Source organism: Rhinichthys klamathensis, unplaced genomic scaffold, assembly GCF_029890125.1.
Source record: "Rhinichthys klamathensis goyatoka isolate OS25496 unplaced genomic scaffold, OSU_Roscu_1.1 h1tg000708l_1, whole genome shotgun sequence".
Taxonomy (NCBI): Eukaryota; Metazoa; Chordata; class Actinopteri; order Cypriniformes; family Leuciscidae; genus Rhinichthys; species Rhinichthys klamathensis.
In genome coordinates, this window is record NW_026607127.1 from 58,424 (window position 1) to 74,978 (window position 16,555).

The 16,555-nt window shown below is 48.9% G+C and overlaps 1 protein-coding gene across 1 annotated transcript; it reads right to left on the bottom strand.

Annotated features, from left to right (window-relative positions):
• Nucleotides 1-460: 460 nt before the first annotated feature.
• wbp1 (WW domain binding protein 1) lies at nucleotides 461-10,269 on the bottom strand. Its single transcript, XM_056242196.1, has 4 exons — nucleotides 10,057-10,269; nucleotides 9,279-9,381; nucleotides 1,202-1,369; nucleotides 461-922 (listed from the first exon to the last, which is right to left on the bottom strand). The coding sequence occupies exons 1-4, from the start codon at nucleotides 10,117-10,119 to the stop codon at nucleotides 612-614; spliced, it is 645 nt and encodes a 214-aa protein (XP_056098171.1). The 5' UTR covers nucleotides 10,120-10,269; the 3' UTR covers nucleotides 461-611.
• Nucleotides 10,270-16,555: the final 6,286 nt, after the last annotated feature.

Sequence of the window (16,555 nt, forward strand, 5' to 3'; positions counted from 1 at the left end):
TTCTCCAGTGGGAAAAAGGCACAGAATCTGTAAACTTTGCAGGATTTGCGTTGGAGAAGTGTGAGGACGACACGTCCTTCAGTGCAACACACAGGGTTCACAGGGATGATGGGACACAAGCGCGAGAACAACAGCAAACATTCTGAAACATGATATTGATTTTAGCCCTTAATGCAGGAAAACGTCACGTGATTCATACAGAACCGTCATGCAACTATCAGCCCGAGGCCCTACGACACGCAGCTCGCGTCTGTGCTTTACTAATAAACTAGATCATAACGCTGAGGCAGAGTCATGTGACGCTGCTGATGTCATTCACACACACACACACAGGTTTACAGTAGCAGTGCGAGATGGGAAAGGCCACAATCTTCCAGACACACACACACACACACGTATGAGACGATCAGCTGACTGTTGATCTGCTCTCAGCGCTCATGGGATTTTCAGGCACACAAACATGAAAACACACACTCCCTTTACACTCTCTGTGTGTGTGTGTGTGCCGCTCTGGGCCGCAGTCATGGTGAGAAACGAGCAGTGGCTCAGTCGAGGAAAGCGTGAGGGATGCTGGGAAACAGAAGCTCAGAGTCTCGCTCACTCGTGATCGGTCACACGAGGCGCTCGGGTTCTGGTTCTGCTGGATCTTTCCCAGCGCTGGAACAGCAGCCGGCCGCCCCCTGACACCCCTCGGCCTCCTCCAGGCCCTGGTCCTGGTCCAGCCGGCACACACACACCTCGATGCCCGAGTCCCCGGTCACGTGCCGGCGCCGGCTGTTCTCCTGCTCCGGAACCGGTGCGGGCGGGTCCTGTGGGTTCTGATGGTTCTGCGGGTCCACAGACTCTGAGTACGGTGGAGGAGGCGTCGGAGGATGAGCCAGAACCTCCTCATAGTCCGGCAGCTTACAGTCCGTCCACAAGCCTGGAGAAACACACACAAACACACACACTCGGATCAGAGGATCTGAGGCCCGTCACACTACTTCATTTACAGATGGATAAACACATGCACAAACACATGCACAGCCGTTCATGACGTGATATTCTATTAATTTTAAATAATATTTACTAATGCCCGAGCTGCAGCGGGACATGCGAGAGAGACGAGCCCCCTGATACGCCATCAGACTGATCTCTGGCTGAGTGACGGTGTGTGTGTGTGTGTGACGGTGTGTGTGACCGGTTTGTGTGTGAGACTCACGCAGGTTGAGAGGAGCAGGAGTGATGAAGGAACTGGACGCCCCCTGATAGGCCATCAGGCTGATCTCTCGCTGTCTCTGCTCCTGCTGGAGTCGCATCTTCACCCGCCGGTGTCTGTACGCGCAGCAGCAGCTCAGCATGATGATGAGGGTCCAGACCAGCCAGAACCCTAAACACACACACACTTTTAGTTTTTAGACTAAAATCACATCTCTTTAACCTAGCATACACATAGAAAAAGATACATTCCTACTATTCAAATCAGTTAATTGATCATTAGGCTGAATAGATTAGGTCATCCAGAACCAGGAACACTTCCTATAACACTTCCTATAACACCCGATGTACTCGCTACATCATAAGAAGAATGGCATCTGCGCTAAAGTTAGTCTTTCTGTTTATTCCGAGGTTTACTGTAATCAATCAGCCGGATCCGGGCCGTATCCAGATCAGATGGAGGACCTGCGCCTAGACACGACCACAACACATGATGTAGTCAGCCGGATCCGGGCCGTGTCCAGATCAGATGGAGGACCTGCGCCTAGACACGACCACAACACATGATGTAGTCAGCCGGATCCGGGCCGTATCCAGATCAGATGGAGGACCTGTGCCTAGACACGACCACAACGCATGATGTAGTCAGCCGGATCCGGGCCGTATCCAGATCAGATGGAGGACCTGCGCCTAGACACGACCACAACACATGATGTAGTCAGCCGGATCCGGGCCGTATCCAGATCAGATGGAGGACCTGCGCCTAGACACGACCACAACACATGATGTAGTCAGCCGGATCCGGGCCGTATCCAGATCAGATGGTGGACCTGCGCCTAGACACGACCACAACACATGATGTAGTCAGCCGGATCCGGGCCGTATCCAGATCAGATGGTGGACCTGCGCCTAGACACGACCACAACGCATGATGTAGTCAGCCGGATCCGGGCCGTATCCAGATCAGATGGAGGACCTGCATCTAGACACGACCACAACACATGATGTAGTCAGCCGGATCCGGGCCGTATCCAGATCAGATGGAGGACCTGCATCTAGACACGACCACAACACATGATGTAGTCAGCCGGATCCGGCCATGTCCAGATCAGATGGAGGACCTGCGCCTAGACACCACCACAACGCATGATGTAGTCAGCCGGATCCGGGCCGTATCCAGATCAGATGGAGGACCTGCATCTAGACACGACCACAACACATGATGTAGTCAGCCGGATCCGGCCATGTCCAGATCAGATGGAGGACCTGCGCCTAGACACGACCACAACGCATGATGTAGTCAGCCGGATCCGGGCCGTATCCAGATCAGATGGAGGACCTGCACCTAGACACGATCACAACGCATGATGTAGTCAGCCGGATCCGGGCCGTATCCAGATCAGATGGTGGACCTGTGCCTAGACACGACCACAACGCATGATGTAGTCAGCCGGATCCGGCCCGTATCCAGATCAGATGGTGGACCTGCGCCTAGACACGACCACAACACATGATGTAGTCAGCCGGATCCGGGCCGTATCCAGATCAGATGGAGGACCTGCGCCTAGACACGACCACAACGCATGATGTAGTCAGCCGGATCCGGGCCGTATCCAGATCAGATGGAGGACCTGCGCCTAGACACGACCACAACGCATGATGTAGTCAGCCGGATCCGGGCCGTATCCAGATCAGATGGAGGACCTGCGCCTAGACACGACCACAACGCATGATGTAGTCAGCCGGATCCGGGCCGTATCCAGATCAGATGGAGGACCTGCGCCTAGACACGACCACAACGCATGATGTAGTCAGCCGGATCCGGCCCGTATCCAGATCAGATGGAGGACCTGCACCTAGACACGACCACAACGCATGATGTAGTCAGCCGGATCCGGGCCGTATCCAGATCAGATGGAGGACCTGCGCCTAGACACGACCACAACGCATGATGTAGTCAGCCGGATCCGGGCCGTATCCAGATCAGATGGAGGACCTGCGCCTAGACACGACCACAACGCATGATGTAGTCAGCCGGATCCGGGCCGTATCCAGATCAGATGGAGGACCTGCGCCTAGACACGACCACAACGCATGATGTAGTCAGCCGGATCCGGGCCGTTTTCAGATCAGATGGTGGACCTGCACCTAGACACGACCACAACGCATGATGACGTCAGCCGGATCCGGGACGTATCCAGATCAGATGGTGGACCTGCACCTAGACACGACCACAACACATGATGTAGTCAGCCGGATCCGGCCCATATCCAGATCAGATGGAGGACCTGCACCTAGACACGACCACAACACATGATGTAGTCAGCCGGATCCGGGCCGTATCCAGATCAGATGGAGGACCTGCGCCTAGACACGACCACAACGCATGATGTAGTCAGCCGGATCCGGGACGTATCCAGATCAGATGGTGGACCTGCACCTAGACACGACCACAACACATGATGTAGTCAGCCGGATCCGGGCCGTATCCAGATCAGATGGTGGACCTGCGCCTAGACACGACCACAACGCATGATGTAGTCAGCCGGATCCGGGCCGTATCCAGATCAGATGGAGGACCTGCACCTAGACACGACCACAACGCATGATGTAGTCAGCCGGATCCGGGCCGTATCCAGATCAGATGGAGGACCTGCACCTAGACACGACCACAACACATGATGTAGTCAGCCGGATCCGGGCCGTATCCAGATCAGATGGAGGACCTGCGCCTAGACACGACCACAACACATGATGTAGTCAGCCGGATCCGGGCCGTATCCAGATCAGATGGAGGACCTGCACCTAGACACGACCACAACGCATGATGACGTCAGCCGGATCCGGGCCGTATCCAGATCAGATGGAGGACCTGCGCCTAGACACGACCACAACACATGATGTAGTCAGCCGGATCCGAGCCGTATCCAGATCAGATGGTGGACCTGCGCCTAGACACGACCACAACACATGATGTAGTCAGCCGGATCCGGCCCATATCCAGATCAGATGGAGGACCTGTGCCTAGACACGACCACAACACATGATGTAGTCAGGCGGATCCGGGCCGTATCCAGATCAGATGGTGGACCTGCGCCTAGACACGACCACAACGCATGATGTAGTCAGCCGGATCCGGCCCATATCCAGATCAGATGGAGGACCTGTGCCTAGACACGACCACAACACATGATGTAGTCAGCCGGATCCGGCCCATATCCAGATCAGATGGAGGACCTGTGCCTAGACACGACCACAACACATGATGTAGTCAGGCGGATCCGGGCCGTATCCAGATCAGATGGTGGACCTGCGCCTAGACACAACCACAACACATGATGTAGTCAGCCGGATCCGGCCCATATCCAGATCAGATGGAGGACCTGCGCCTAGACACGACCACAACACATGATGTAGTCAGGCGGATCCGGGCCGTATCCAGATCAGATGGTGGACCTGCGCCTAGACACGACCACAACGCATGATGTAGTCAGCCGGATCCGGCCCATATCCAGATCAGATGGAGGACCTGTGCCTAGACACGACCACAACACATGATGTAGTCAGCCGGATCCGGCCCATATCCAGATCAGATGGAGGACCTGTGCCTAGACACGACCACAACACATGATGTAGTCAGGCGGATCCGGGCCGTATCCAGATCAGATGGAGGACCTGCGCCTAGACACGACCACAACACATGATGTAGTCAGCCGGATCCGGGCCGTATCCAGATCAGATGGAGGACCTGTGCCTAGACACGACCACAACACATGATGTAGTCAGGCGGATCCGGGCCGTATCCAGATCAGATGGAGGACCTGTGCCTAGACACGACCACAACACATGATGTAGTCAGGCGGATCCGGGCCGTATCCAGATCAGATGGTGGACCTGCGCCTAGACACGACCACAACACATGATGTAGTCAGCCGGATCTGGGCCGTATCCAGATCAGATGGAGGACCTGCGCCTAGACACGACCACAACACATGATGTAGTCAGCCGGATCCGGCCCATATCCAGATCAGATGGAGGACCTGCGCCTAGACACGACCACAACACATGATGTAGTCAGCCGGATCCGGGCCGTATCCAGATCAGATGGAGGACCTGTGCCTAGACACGACCACAACACATGATGTAGTCAGGCGGATCCGGGCCGTATCCAGATCAGATGGTGGACCTGCGCCTAGACACGACCACAACGCATGATGTAGTCAGCCGGATCTGGGCCGTATCCAGATCAGATGGAGGACCTGCGCCTAGACACGACCACAACACATGATGTAGTCAGCCGGATCCGGCCCATATCCAGATCAGATGGAGGACCTGCGCCTAGACACGACCACAACACATGATGTAGTCAGCCGGATCCGGGCCGTATCCAGATCAGATGGAGGACCTGCGCCTAGACACGACCACAACGCATGATGTAGTCAGCCGGATCTGGGCCGTATCCAGATCAGATGGAGGACCTGCGCCTAGACACGACCACAACACATGATGTAGTCAGCCGGATCCGGCCCATATCCAGATCAGATGGAGGACCTGCGCCTAGACACGACCACAACACATGATGTAGTCAGCCGGATCCGGGCCGTATCCAGATCAGATGGTGGACCTGCGCCTAGACACGACCACAACGCATGATGTAGTCAGCCGGATCTGGGCCGTATCCAGATCAGATGGAGGACCTGCGCCTAGACACGAACACAACACATGATGTAGTCAGCCGGATCCGGCCCATATCCAGATCAGATGGAGGACCTGCGCCTAGACACGACCACAACACATGATGTAGTCAGCCGGATCCGGCCCATATCCAGATCAGATGGGACAACTTTGCTCCATTATTTTCCTGTTATCTTTAAAGCTGCTTTGAAACAATCTGTATTGTAAAAAGCGCTATATAAATAAAGGTGACTTGACACACGCACACAACACAGACACACACACAATCATCATCATCAGTGCAGTGGATGACGGGTTCAGTTTTATCTGTCAAATGCTGCTCATCAACATCACCAATGCTTTCAAACATGTCGTGTTCATGATCTTTTGTGATGAGAAACTTCATGGAATATTTGTACCAGAGATGGGGACTCGAGTTTGAGACTCGGACTCGAGTGCGACTTAAGTCGCACACACAGTGACTTCAGACTCGACTTGAGACTCGTCCTCGAAAGACTTCAGACTCGACTCGGACTCGAGCTGCGGGACTCGTGAACAATGTTTATTTTTAGGAAACGTCTGATGAGCTCTCTGTTATTCCCCTCCCTCCGACCCGTTACCTAAAACCTGCCTACATAACACGTACTACGGCCGCTGCTGTGCCATTCATAGTAAGCTTTGGGTTTAAAAACTTCAAACAAGACGGGCCAAATAAAAGAAGCGCTCAATGCAAAATATGCGGTATCTGCGCACGTGCACCTCATGGTGTTCCATGAGGGAGAGAGAGCGCGAGAGGTATGGGTGAACGAGAGAGAGAGAGAGAGAGAGAGAGAGAGAGAGACCTGCGAGAGGTAGTACGGCGCTCTGCAATCAAATACGATTTTAAATAGGCTTAGTAAAAATAAAATAAAAAATCGAAAATCAATGTGTGGCGGTCAGCCAGTGTTGATATTGTGGCGGGGCGCCACAAATATATGAACGTATGAGGAACCATGTATTTCACATCATTTGGTTCCAATAGTGTTTTGCATTTAGCTACACTGTGCGTTTTGCACTATGTCAATTTTAGTGCTGTGAGGTAGGCTATAACATTTTCTATATTTGGTCTTATGGCTCCACAGAGCCAGCACAAAAGGAGCCAAGGCCTTTCATTATAATTCAGCAACAGACATGAGAGTCCTTTTTCTTCAGAACCTCAATTTTTACAGATGCAGATATTAACTTAAAAGTAAAGCATTCTTGGTGTTTTTGTCATGTTGAAATAGCCTGTTTACACTGATTATATACCTAAATCAAAGCTGATACTGTATGCTAATAGATAAAGGAGTCATAAAAACATTACATGCTTTGAATTCCTTATATATAGCTATGAAGTGTTCTAAGCAGCCTGGATGGGTCGCTGTACGTGATGCAACACTTATTATAACCACAAGAGACTTGAGACTTGACTTGGACTCTAGTTCAGAGACTCGTGAGCATCTCTGATTTGTACTTGTAAAAATCATTTGTCACATGGCCATTCAAAATTAATTAGTGAGACAAAAGGTGGTAAAACGTGATCCGTCACATCACCAGTACGATTACTCTCATGCAAATACATACAGGCTTTGACATGAAACCTTGGAGTGTCTATTTGAAGAACTGACAGATACACTGAGAAAACGTGTGTGTGTGTGTGTGTAACAGATTTAATCTGCAGGTGTGTGTGTGTGTGTGTGTGTGTGTGTGTGTGTGTAACAGATGAATCTGCAGGTGTGTGTGTGTAACAGATGAATCTGCAGGTGTGTGTGTGTAACAGATGAATCTGCAGGTGTGTGTGTGTAACAGATTTAATCTGCAGGTGTGTGTGTGTAACAGATTTAATCTGCAGGTGTGTGTGTGTAACAGATTTAATCTGCAGGTGTGTGTGTGTGTGTGTGTAACAGATGAATCTGCAGGTGTGTGTGTGTGTGTAACAGATGAATCTGCAGGTGTGTGTGTGTAACAGATTTAATCTGCAGGTGTGTGTGTGTAACAGATTTAATCTGCAGGTGTGTGTGTGTGTGTGTGTGTGTGTGTGTGTGTGTGTAACAGATGAATCTGCAGGTGTGTGTGTGTAACAGATTTAATCTGCAGGTGTGTGTGTGTGTGTGTGTGTAACAGATGAATCTGCAGGTGTGTGTGTGTGTGTGTGTGTGTAACAGATGAATCTGCAGGTGTGTGTGTGTAACAGATGAATCTGCAGGTGTGTGTGTGTAACAGATGAATCTGCAGGTGTGTGTGTGTAACAGATGAATCTGCAGGTGTGTGTGTGTAACAGATGAATCTGCAGGTGTGTGTGTGTAACAGATGAATCTGCAGGTGTTTGTGTGTGTGTGTGTAACAGATGAATCTGCAGGTGTTTGTGTGTGTGTGTGTAACAGATGAATCTGCAGGTGTTTGTGTGTGTGTGTAACAGATTAATCTGCAGGTGTTTGTGTGTGTGTGTAACAGATTAATCTGCAGGTGTTTGTGTGTGTGTGTAACAGATGAATCTGCAGGTGTTTGTGTGTGTGTGTGTAACAGATGAATCTGCAGGTGTTTGTGTGTGTGTGTAACAGATGAATCTGCAGGTGTGTGTGTGTGTGTGTAACAGATGAATCTGCAGGTGTGTGTGTGTGTGTGACAGATGAATCTGCAGGTGTGTGTGTGTAACAGATGAATCTGCAGGTGTGTGTGTGTGTGACAGATGAATCTGCAGGTGTGTGTGTGTAACAGATGAATCTGCAGGTGTTTGTGTGTGTGTGTAACAGATGAATCTGCAGGTGTGTGTGTGTGTGTGTGTGTGACAGATGAATCTGCAGGTGTGTGTGTGTGTGACAGATGAATCTGCAGGTGTGTGTGTGTAACAGATGAATCTGCAGGTGTGTGTGTGAGACAGATGAATCTGCAGGTGTGTGTGTGTGTGTGTAACAGATGAATCTGCAGGTGTGTGTGTGTGTGACAGATGAATCTGCAGGTGTGTGTGTGTAACAGATGAATCTGCAGGTGTGTGTGTGTGTAACAGATGAATCTGCAGGTGTGTGTGTGTGTAACAGATGAATCTGCAGGTGTGTGTGTGTGTGACAGATGAATCTGCAGGTGTGTGTGTGTGTGACAGATGAATCTGCAGGTGTGTGTGTGTGACAGATGAATCTGCAGGTGTGTGTGTGTGTGTGTAACAGATGAATCTGCAGGTGTGTGTGTGTGTGTGTAACAGATGAATCTGCAGGTGTGTGTGTGTGTAACAGATGAATCTGCAGGTGTGTGTGTGTGTGACAGATGAATCTGCAGGTGTGTGTATGTAACAAATGAATCTGCAGGTGTGTGTGTGTGTGTGTGTGTGTGTGTGTGTGTGTGTGTGTGTGTGTGTGTGTGTGTGTGTGTGTGTGTGTGTGTGTGTAACTCACACCACAGCTCGTAATAGTAAGTGCAGCACTCGGTCTCCCCGCAGCAGTAGCCCATCTCACAGCGGTACTGTTCATTGTTCACGCCGAAACAAAACTCCTTCCCCTGCAAACAAACACAAGCATTCAGCAACACACACACACACAAGCTGTGAGGGCTGGGGTCTGACAGAAAACACTCGAGAGTCTCATCCTTCTGGCCCAGTACAAACACAAATCCATCCTTTGAAAGCCAGGTGACTTGATTTGTGTCAAACATTCAACTATTGTGCTCAAGATAAAGCTGAAATAAACGAGTCCATAAATACATATAAACCATTTTATATAAAAATAATAATATGAATAAAATTGAGCCCTAATATTGTGTAAATAAACAGGAAACACCAAAGTCAGTCTTTATTGATTTGCTGGATCATTTACACAATAACCTTTTAAAACAATCAGTACAAGCCAAACCCCGAACCTCACAAACAGACACAAGCCCAGCAAACACCCTACAAACACACAAAAACACTAAGTTACAAAACCTCAAACACTACGGACAAAACGATCAATAAGCATATATATATTCATATCATCTGCTCAAATGTCTATGATTTCAACATGTAAAACATTTATGTCGATTCTAAATACCCGGAAAGAAGCAGGATATCGAACATTATGTTTCGGTAACCGTGCTTTATGGCTTTGTTTCAGTTGTTTATCGAGGCCTCCACACCGCGCGAATCCCCGAGCTCGAGTTCAAGCACTCCGCGCCTCAGAGGGCCTGCCGCCGGCTTACCTGAACTAAACACGCCGCTGCGCAGAGAAGCCCCACGGCGGAGCACAGCGTCTTCTGCGGCATCTTTCTGCGCGTTTCTTCCCAAACTCCAGTTAATCATAAGTTAATCATAAAGCTTCAGATGAACAGACGCGCGTCATGTCTGTGTGATGAGTGTGATGATCCACAGAGGGCAGCAGCATCACAATCACAGCAATAACACACACACACACACACACACACACACACACACACACACACACACACACACACACACACACACGGCTTATCTTGCGCGAGTGTCGCTGCATTTCTGCATTTAATGAAATATTTGTATCATATTATACCCGATATTGTGCGTAGGCCATAACATTTATTCATGTTGAATTTTTTTTCTCACTTTTGGTCGGGCAAATCACATCAATTACACATCTCAAAACAATAATACTAATAAATTGATAATTTTTTAAAAAGTTTTTACTAAAGATCTTATATATTTGCAAATTGTCATATATTTGAAATGTAACGGATGCGCACGTTGAATCGGAACATGACGTCAACAGGATGACATCAGATGCGCGTTCTGCGAGACAGCGGGAGCGCGCAGTGAGAAATAGTGAGTAGCTGCGTCCGAAATCACATACTTCCTTATATAGTAGACGATAAACAGTATGTCTGTCCAAATTCACAGATAAAAGAGTAGGCAAACCAGTGCCTGGACGGCCTTCTATGTTCCAGCGAGATTCTGGTGTGCATATGCTACTATATAGAATATTTTTTTAGCAGCCCTGAAGTAATAATGTCTCCGGTTACTATCGTAACCTCGGTTCCCTGAGAGGCGGGAACGAGACATTACGTCATACTGACGTATATGGGAACTCCTCCCTTCTCCATTTTCACTGAAATCTTATAGGATAACGCCAGCTGGAGACAGCTGGCCAATTGACGCAAAACATGCAAATGCTGACCGGTCCGCGGGCAGTATAAAATAGCATGGGCGCGACAATTACGTCAGAATCAAGACTGAACGCTAGCACAGCTGATCAAACGGCGAGCACGGCGGTTGACGTAATGTCTCGTTCCCGCCTCTCAGGGAACCGAGGTTACGATAGTAACCGGAGACGTTCCCTTTCAAGGCGGTCACTTCGACATTACGTCATACTGACGTATATGGGAACTGTATAGAATCCCGCCGTGAGCGCAGTGAAGATAAGCCCTGAACGGGGTCAAGCTACACTCCCACAGGAACAACAGTTCTAAGCCAGCAGCGCCGCTAGGAGCACTCAAAACTGATAGGCGAAACTAGACCAACGTCTGCTCCGGCTTACCAAGTTGCGCATCCACTGCAATGAGGCGAAGGCTGCACTGGACAGGGCAGCAGAATACCATAAGCACTCGAGCACAAGAGCTAACACAGTGTCGACGGCATAGCGGTGACAGCTGCATAACCTTAAGCCACACACAGAGTTAACAGTACGTTGGAACTACTGCGTAATGTGGAAACAGCTATGTAACCTCATAGTCATAACACAGAGTTAGCAGCAATGGTAACTCTGCAATACATACTACTGCACAGCTGGTGGTAACAGTTTCATGAGTACATTAATAAAACTCACCGAACCCACGACGCTAAGGTGGTGCATCAAACTTGGAACCCTGGCGAATGTGTTCTGAGAAGACAGCCAGCATACCTAAATCCCGTAGGCATTAAGCAACCATTTAAAGCATCGAATTCAGAGAGAAGTCTCTGTATAAACAGCACGTCCCTAGTACCATCCACCAAGCACACAAACAGCTGGTAGACTGCTTTGCCAAGTGATCCACGTACATCCACAAATCCCTTACAGGGCCAACATCACTCTGAGCATCGGCATCATGCGAGGCTGAAACTCAGCAGATAGGCGGGCAGGGATCAACCTGTGCTCTGAACGGTGTAAGCGACTTCGGAACGTAGCCTGGTATCGGACTGGGAGTGACGCTGCAGTCATCAGGTCCGAGACAATGCGACAACATTCGCTAGAATGAGCATAAGTCTCCAAGTGCTTCGCTGGGGCGAGAGCCGGTGGTAAGGCCATCTCAGGGAGAGCTCCGTCTCAGCACTTGTCAGTGTGAAGTGTCTTGCTCAACTAAGGACCCAGCAGCGGACACACAAGAAGGTTCCACAGCTTGGGGCTGGGGTGCCACCTTGTAGAACATAGCCGATGTTCTATAGCCAATGTACAGAAGTGCAAATCAACACATAACTAAATGTACATAAACACAGTGCCAGTGGCCGTAGCGACGACAACTGTGAATATACGCAGTTAGAAAATAGCCCCATAATAGCATAGCACCTCAGTAAGCAAACAAACAGTCATAACTGTAGCTACAACTGTGAATATATGAGTTTGCACAGAATAACCAGTTGCCCTGATAGGAACGGGGCAATATAACAGCGTAGCACATGCACGTACAGCATTTTTCAGAACTAAGATGCATAGTTAGATTAGGATGGCTAGCAGCACTGAAGGAAACAGGGCAGCATTACAGCATAACACATCCGTTTACGTACATACATCCAGAACTGTGAATATGCACGGTTAGATTAGGATAGCTAGTTTTGCACTGAAGGAAACAGGGCAACAAAATAGCAAAAACACGTCCTTGTACGTGCCGTGTAGTCGCCATAGCGACAGAACTGAATATGCAGTTAGATAGGATAACTGGATGTTGCACTGAAGGATAGAGGGCAACATAACAGCATTACCCATCAGTGTGCACATATCAAACATCTGAGTGTATAATGCGGTGCAAGTCGATGAAGCGACCGAGACTGCATGAATATGCACAGTTCACATAATGGTCAGTTACGTTAGCAACATAACTGCATAACGCTTCAGTGTGGACACAGATGCAGCGCAAGTCGCCGTAGCGACAAACTGTGACTAAGCACAGTTAGATAGGATAGCTAGGTGCACTGAAGGATACAGGGCAACGCGATAGCATAGTCACATTAGTGTGTACAAAAACACAGCGTCAGAGGCATCGCGACATCGACTGTGAATACATAGTAAGTCAGAATAGCCGGTTGCACTGATGATACAGGGCAATATTTAGCGGCGTAAACATAGCACATCAGTGCGTAGCGTGTACACAGCGTCAGTTGCACCGCACAACGACTGTGTACGTAATCAGAATAGCCATTTGCACTGAAGGATACAGGGCAATGTACAACGGCATAAATCATAACACATTCAGTGTGTAGAGTGTACATAGACACGGCGTCAGTTGCATCACACGACAACTGTGAATATGCACTGCGTAGTAATCAGAATAGCCATTTGCACTGAAAGAAACAGGGCAATATATAATGGCATAAATCATACACATAACAGTGAGTTGTATGTACGTAACACAGTGTCAGTTGCATCGCACCACACAGTGAATACGTATTAATCAGAATAGTTATTTGCACTGAAGGATACAGGGCAAAATACAAAGGCAAAATTCATAACACATAGTGTGTAGTCTGTACATAAACACAGCATCAGTTGCATCGCACAACAACTGTTGAATACGTACTGCATAGTAATCAGAATAGCCATTTGCACTGAAAATTACAGGGCAACATATAATGGCATAAATCCCCACACATAACGCTGTGTAGTGTGTACGTAACACAGCGTCAGTTGCATCGCACAACAACAACTGTGAATACGTAGTAATCAGAATAGCCATTTGCACTGAAGGATACAGGGCAACAACGGCAAAATTCATAACGCAGTGTACGGTGTGTACGTAACACAGCGTCAGTTGCATCGCAAGACTGTGAATACGTAGTAATCGGAATAGCCATTTGCACTGAAGGATAAGGAACAGGGCAATATATAATGGCGTAAATCATACACATAACAGTGCGTAGTGTGTACTTAACACAGCGTCCGTTGCAACGCAACAACTGTGAATACGTAGTAATCAGAATAGCCAGTTGCACTGAAGGGTACAGGGCAATATCGTGGCATAAGCATAACACACACATATCATTGTACATAAACACAGCGTCAGTGGCATCGCACAACTGTGAATCAGAATAGCCAGTTGCACTGAAGGATACAGGGCAATTTATAGCAGCATGAATCATGAACACATATCAGTGTGTAGAGTGCACGTAAACACAGCGTCATTTCATCGCCCAACAACTGTGAATACGTGGTAATAGAATAGCCATTTGCACTGAAGAACAGGGCAGCATATAACGGCGCAAATCTTAGCACATATAAGTGTGCAGTGTGAACAAACACAGCGTCAGTGGCGTAGCGACAACAACTGTGATTACGTGGTTAAATCAGAATGGCCAGTTGCACTGAGGGATACAGGGCAAAATATAAGGGCATAACAGTTAAATCATGGCACATATCAGTGTGCAGTGTGTACATAAACACAGCGTCAGTGGCATGGCGACAACAACTGTGATTACGTGGTTAATAGAATAGCCAGTTGCACTGAGGGATACAGGGCAATATATAAGGATATAACAGTTAAACCATAGCACATATCAGTGTGCAGTGTGTACATAAACACAGCGTCAGTGGCATGGCGACAACAACTGTGATTACGTGGTTAATAGAATAGCCAGTTGCACTGAGGGATACAGGGCAATATATAAGGATATAACAGTTAAACCATAGCACATATCAGTGTGCAGTGTGTACATAAACACAGCGTCAGTGGCATAGCGACAACAACTGTGGATACGTGGTAATCAGAATAGCCATTCGCACTGAAAGAAACAGGGCAATATATGACGGCACGAATCATAGCACATATCAGTGTGTAGTCTGAACATAAACACAGCGTCAGTGGCGTAGCGACAACAACTGTGGATACGTGGTTAAATCAGAATGGCCAGTTGCACTGAAGGATACAGGGCAGCCTGACGACATAAGCTGTAAGCTGTGCACCTCCATTACCAGAGCGGGGCGTCCTGACGCGGCGCTCTCCGTGGCCTGTGTCGCCACATTCCCGGCCCCGCCCTCTGCCAACGGTGAAGATCCGGTTCGTTACGGGTTCGAACCGTTTTGGCGGCTGTAGCCGAATTAGGCGGGACGAGGTGCCGACGAAGAGAGACATCGAGGAAGGCTGGACGTATGGATCAAAAGTTTCGGTTTAATGTCTGGCCGCGGCGCGACTAAATTTTATCTGCTGTGAGAGCTGGGATCGAACACGGGTCTCCCGTGCGACGGCTTTGGGGTTCGCCACTGAGCCACAGGGGGAAACACCCACTTTCGCGCCTTCAGACACAGAGCCATCGCCTTGCCTCGTCTCTCTGGATGCGTCTTCGCATGACTTACCATAGGACGTCGTGAAGACGGAATCTTTCTTGAAGTAGCCTGGCTGTTAGATACCGGGCTAAGTAAAATAATAAAAGTATCCTTTCCGACGAAGCCGATCGCGTCGAGTCCGTCTAGCGAGCCCGCGAAAAGGACCGGAGAGGCGACGGGCAGGTTTAAAATGTATCTGCTGCGAGAGCCGGAATCGAACACGGGTCTCTCGCGCGAAGGCTTCAAGTTCCGCCACTGGGCCACAGGGGAGAACGACTGTCAACTCTTTTTTGGGCGTGAGAGGGCCCACCAGCAGCCGCTGGCGGCAGTGGGCCTCATCCCTGCTGATGCCCGGAGTTTATGAGGGCGCGCACTGGTAGACCAGCACGTATGCCAGTCGTCCGTGAGTGCGGCCTCGGTAGATCCTTGTTTGGGTAGAGCGAGTCGATACACACATATCTGGCATGTAGCAGCCATCGGATGCGGGGAGGAAACATGGTGAGTAACCTCTATTGCAACTTCCACGATGACTTCAGATAAGACTTCGAGCGTGAAGAAAGAGATTCTGACGTAATTGTCGCGCCCATGCTATTTTATACTGCCCGCGGACCGGTCAGCATTTGCATGTTTTGCGTCAATTGGCCAGCTGTCTCCAGCTGGCGTTATCCTATAAGATTTCAGTGAAAATGGAGAAGGGAGGAGTTCCCATATACGTCAGTATGACGTAACGTCGAAGTGACCGCCTTGAAAGGGAACTCAAATTCAAAATAAGTAGGCCTACCTACTCAAGAGAGCAGAGACTACCTCCGCTGGTTTCACACACACACACACACACACAGACTCTCTCATATCTCATCTCATTCATCTGAGAACATATATCGCTTTGGCTCCTTTCGCTATAGTTTTTAAATGTTTTCTAGCGGTTTGTGTTCATTAGGAAACCGGCTCACTGTGTGAAACGCATTTATTCTTTATAGGATGAAATAACAGCGCTCACGATGGATTTAACAGTTTAACACAGATCACTAGAAAACTGCTTGTTATTTTTGTAACTGTAAATGAATGATAACCACTTGTCTTCTCAGTGTCATGTGGTGCTTCTTCATCTTTCTCAGTTCCACTAGATCGCCTATTACATCATATCAAAGTAGAATGAAGGAGATTATTTCAAGTCATTGTATTTGTTTAGTGTTCACTGCATATATGACGCAGGAGGTTCA

Coding starts and splice junctions, on each gene's coding strand:
- wbp1 (XM_056242196.1), bottom strand. CDS start 10,119: ATGCCGCAGAAGACGCTGTGCTCCGCCGTGGGGCTTCTCTGCGCAGCG. Junction 1,370..9,278: donor TTACTATTACGAGCTGTGGT/GTGAGTTACACA, acceptor GTGTGTGTTTAG/GGTTCTGGCTGGTCTGGACC. Junction 923..1,201: donor TCCTGCTCCTCTCAACCTGC/GTGAGTCTCACA, acceptor GTGTTTCTCCAG/GCTTGTGGACGGACTGTAAG.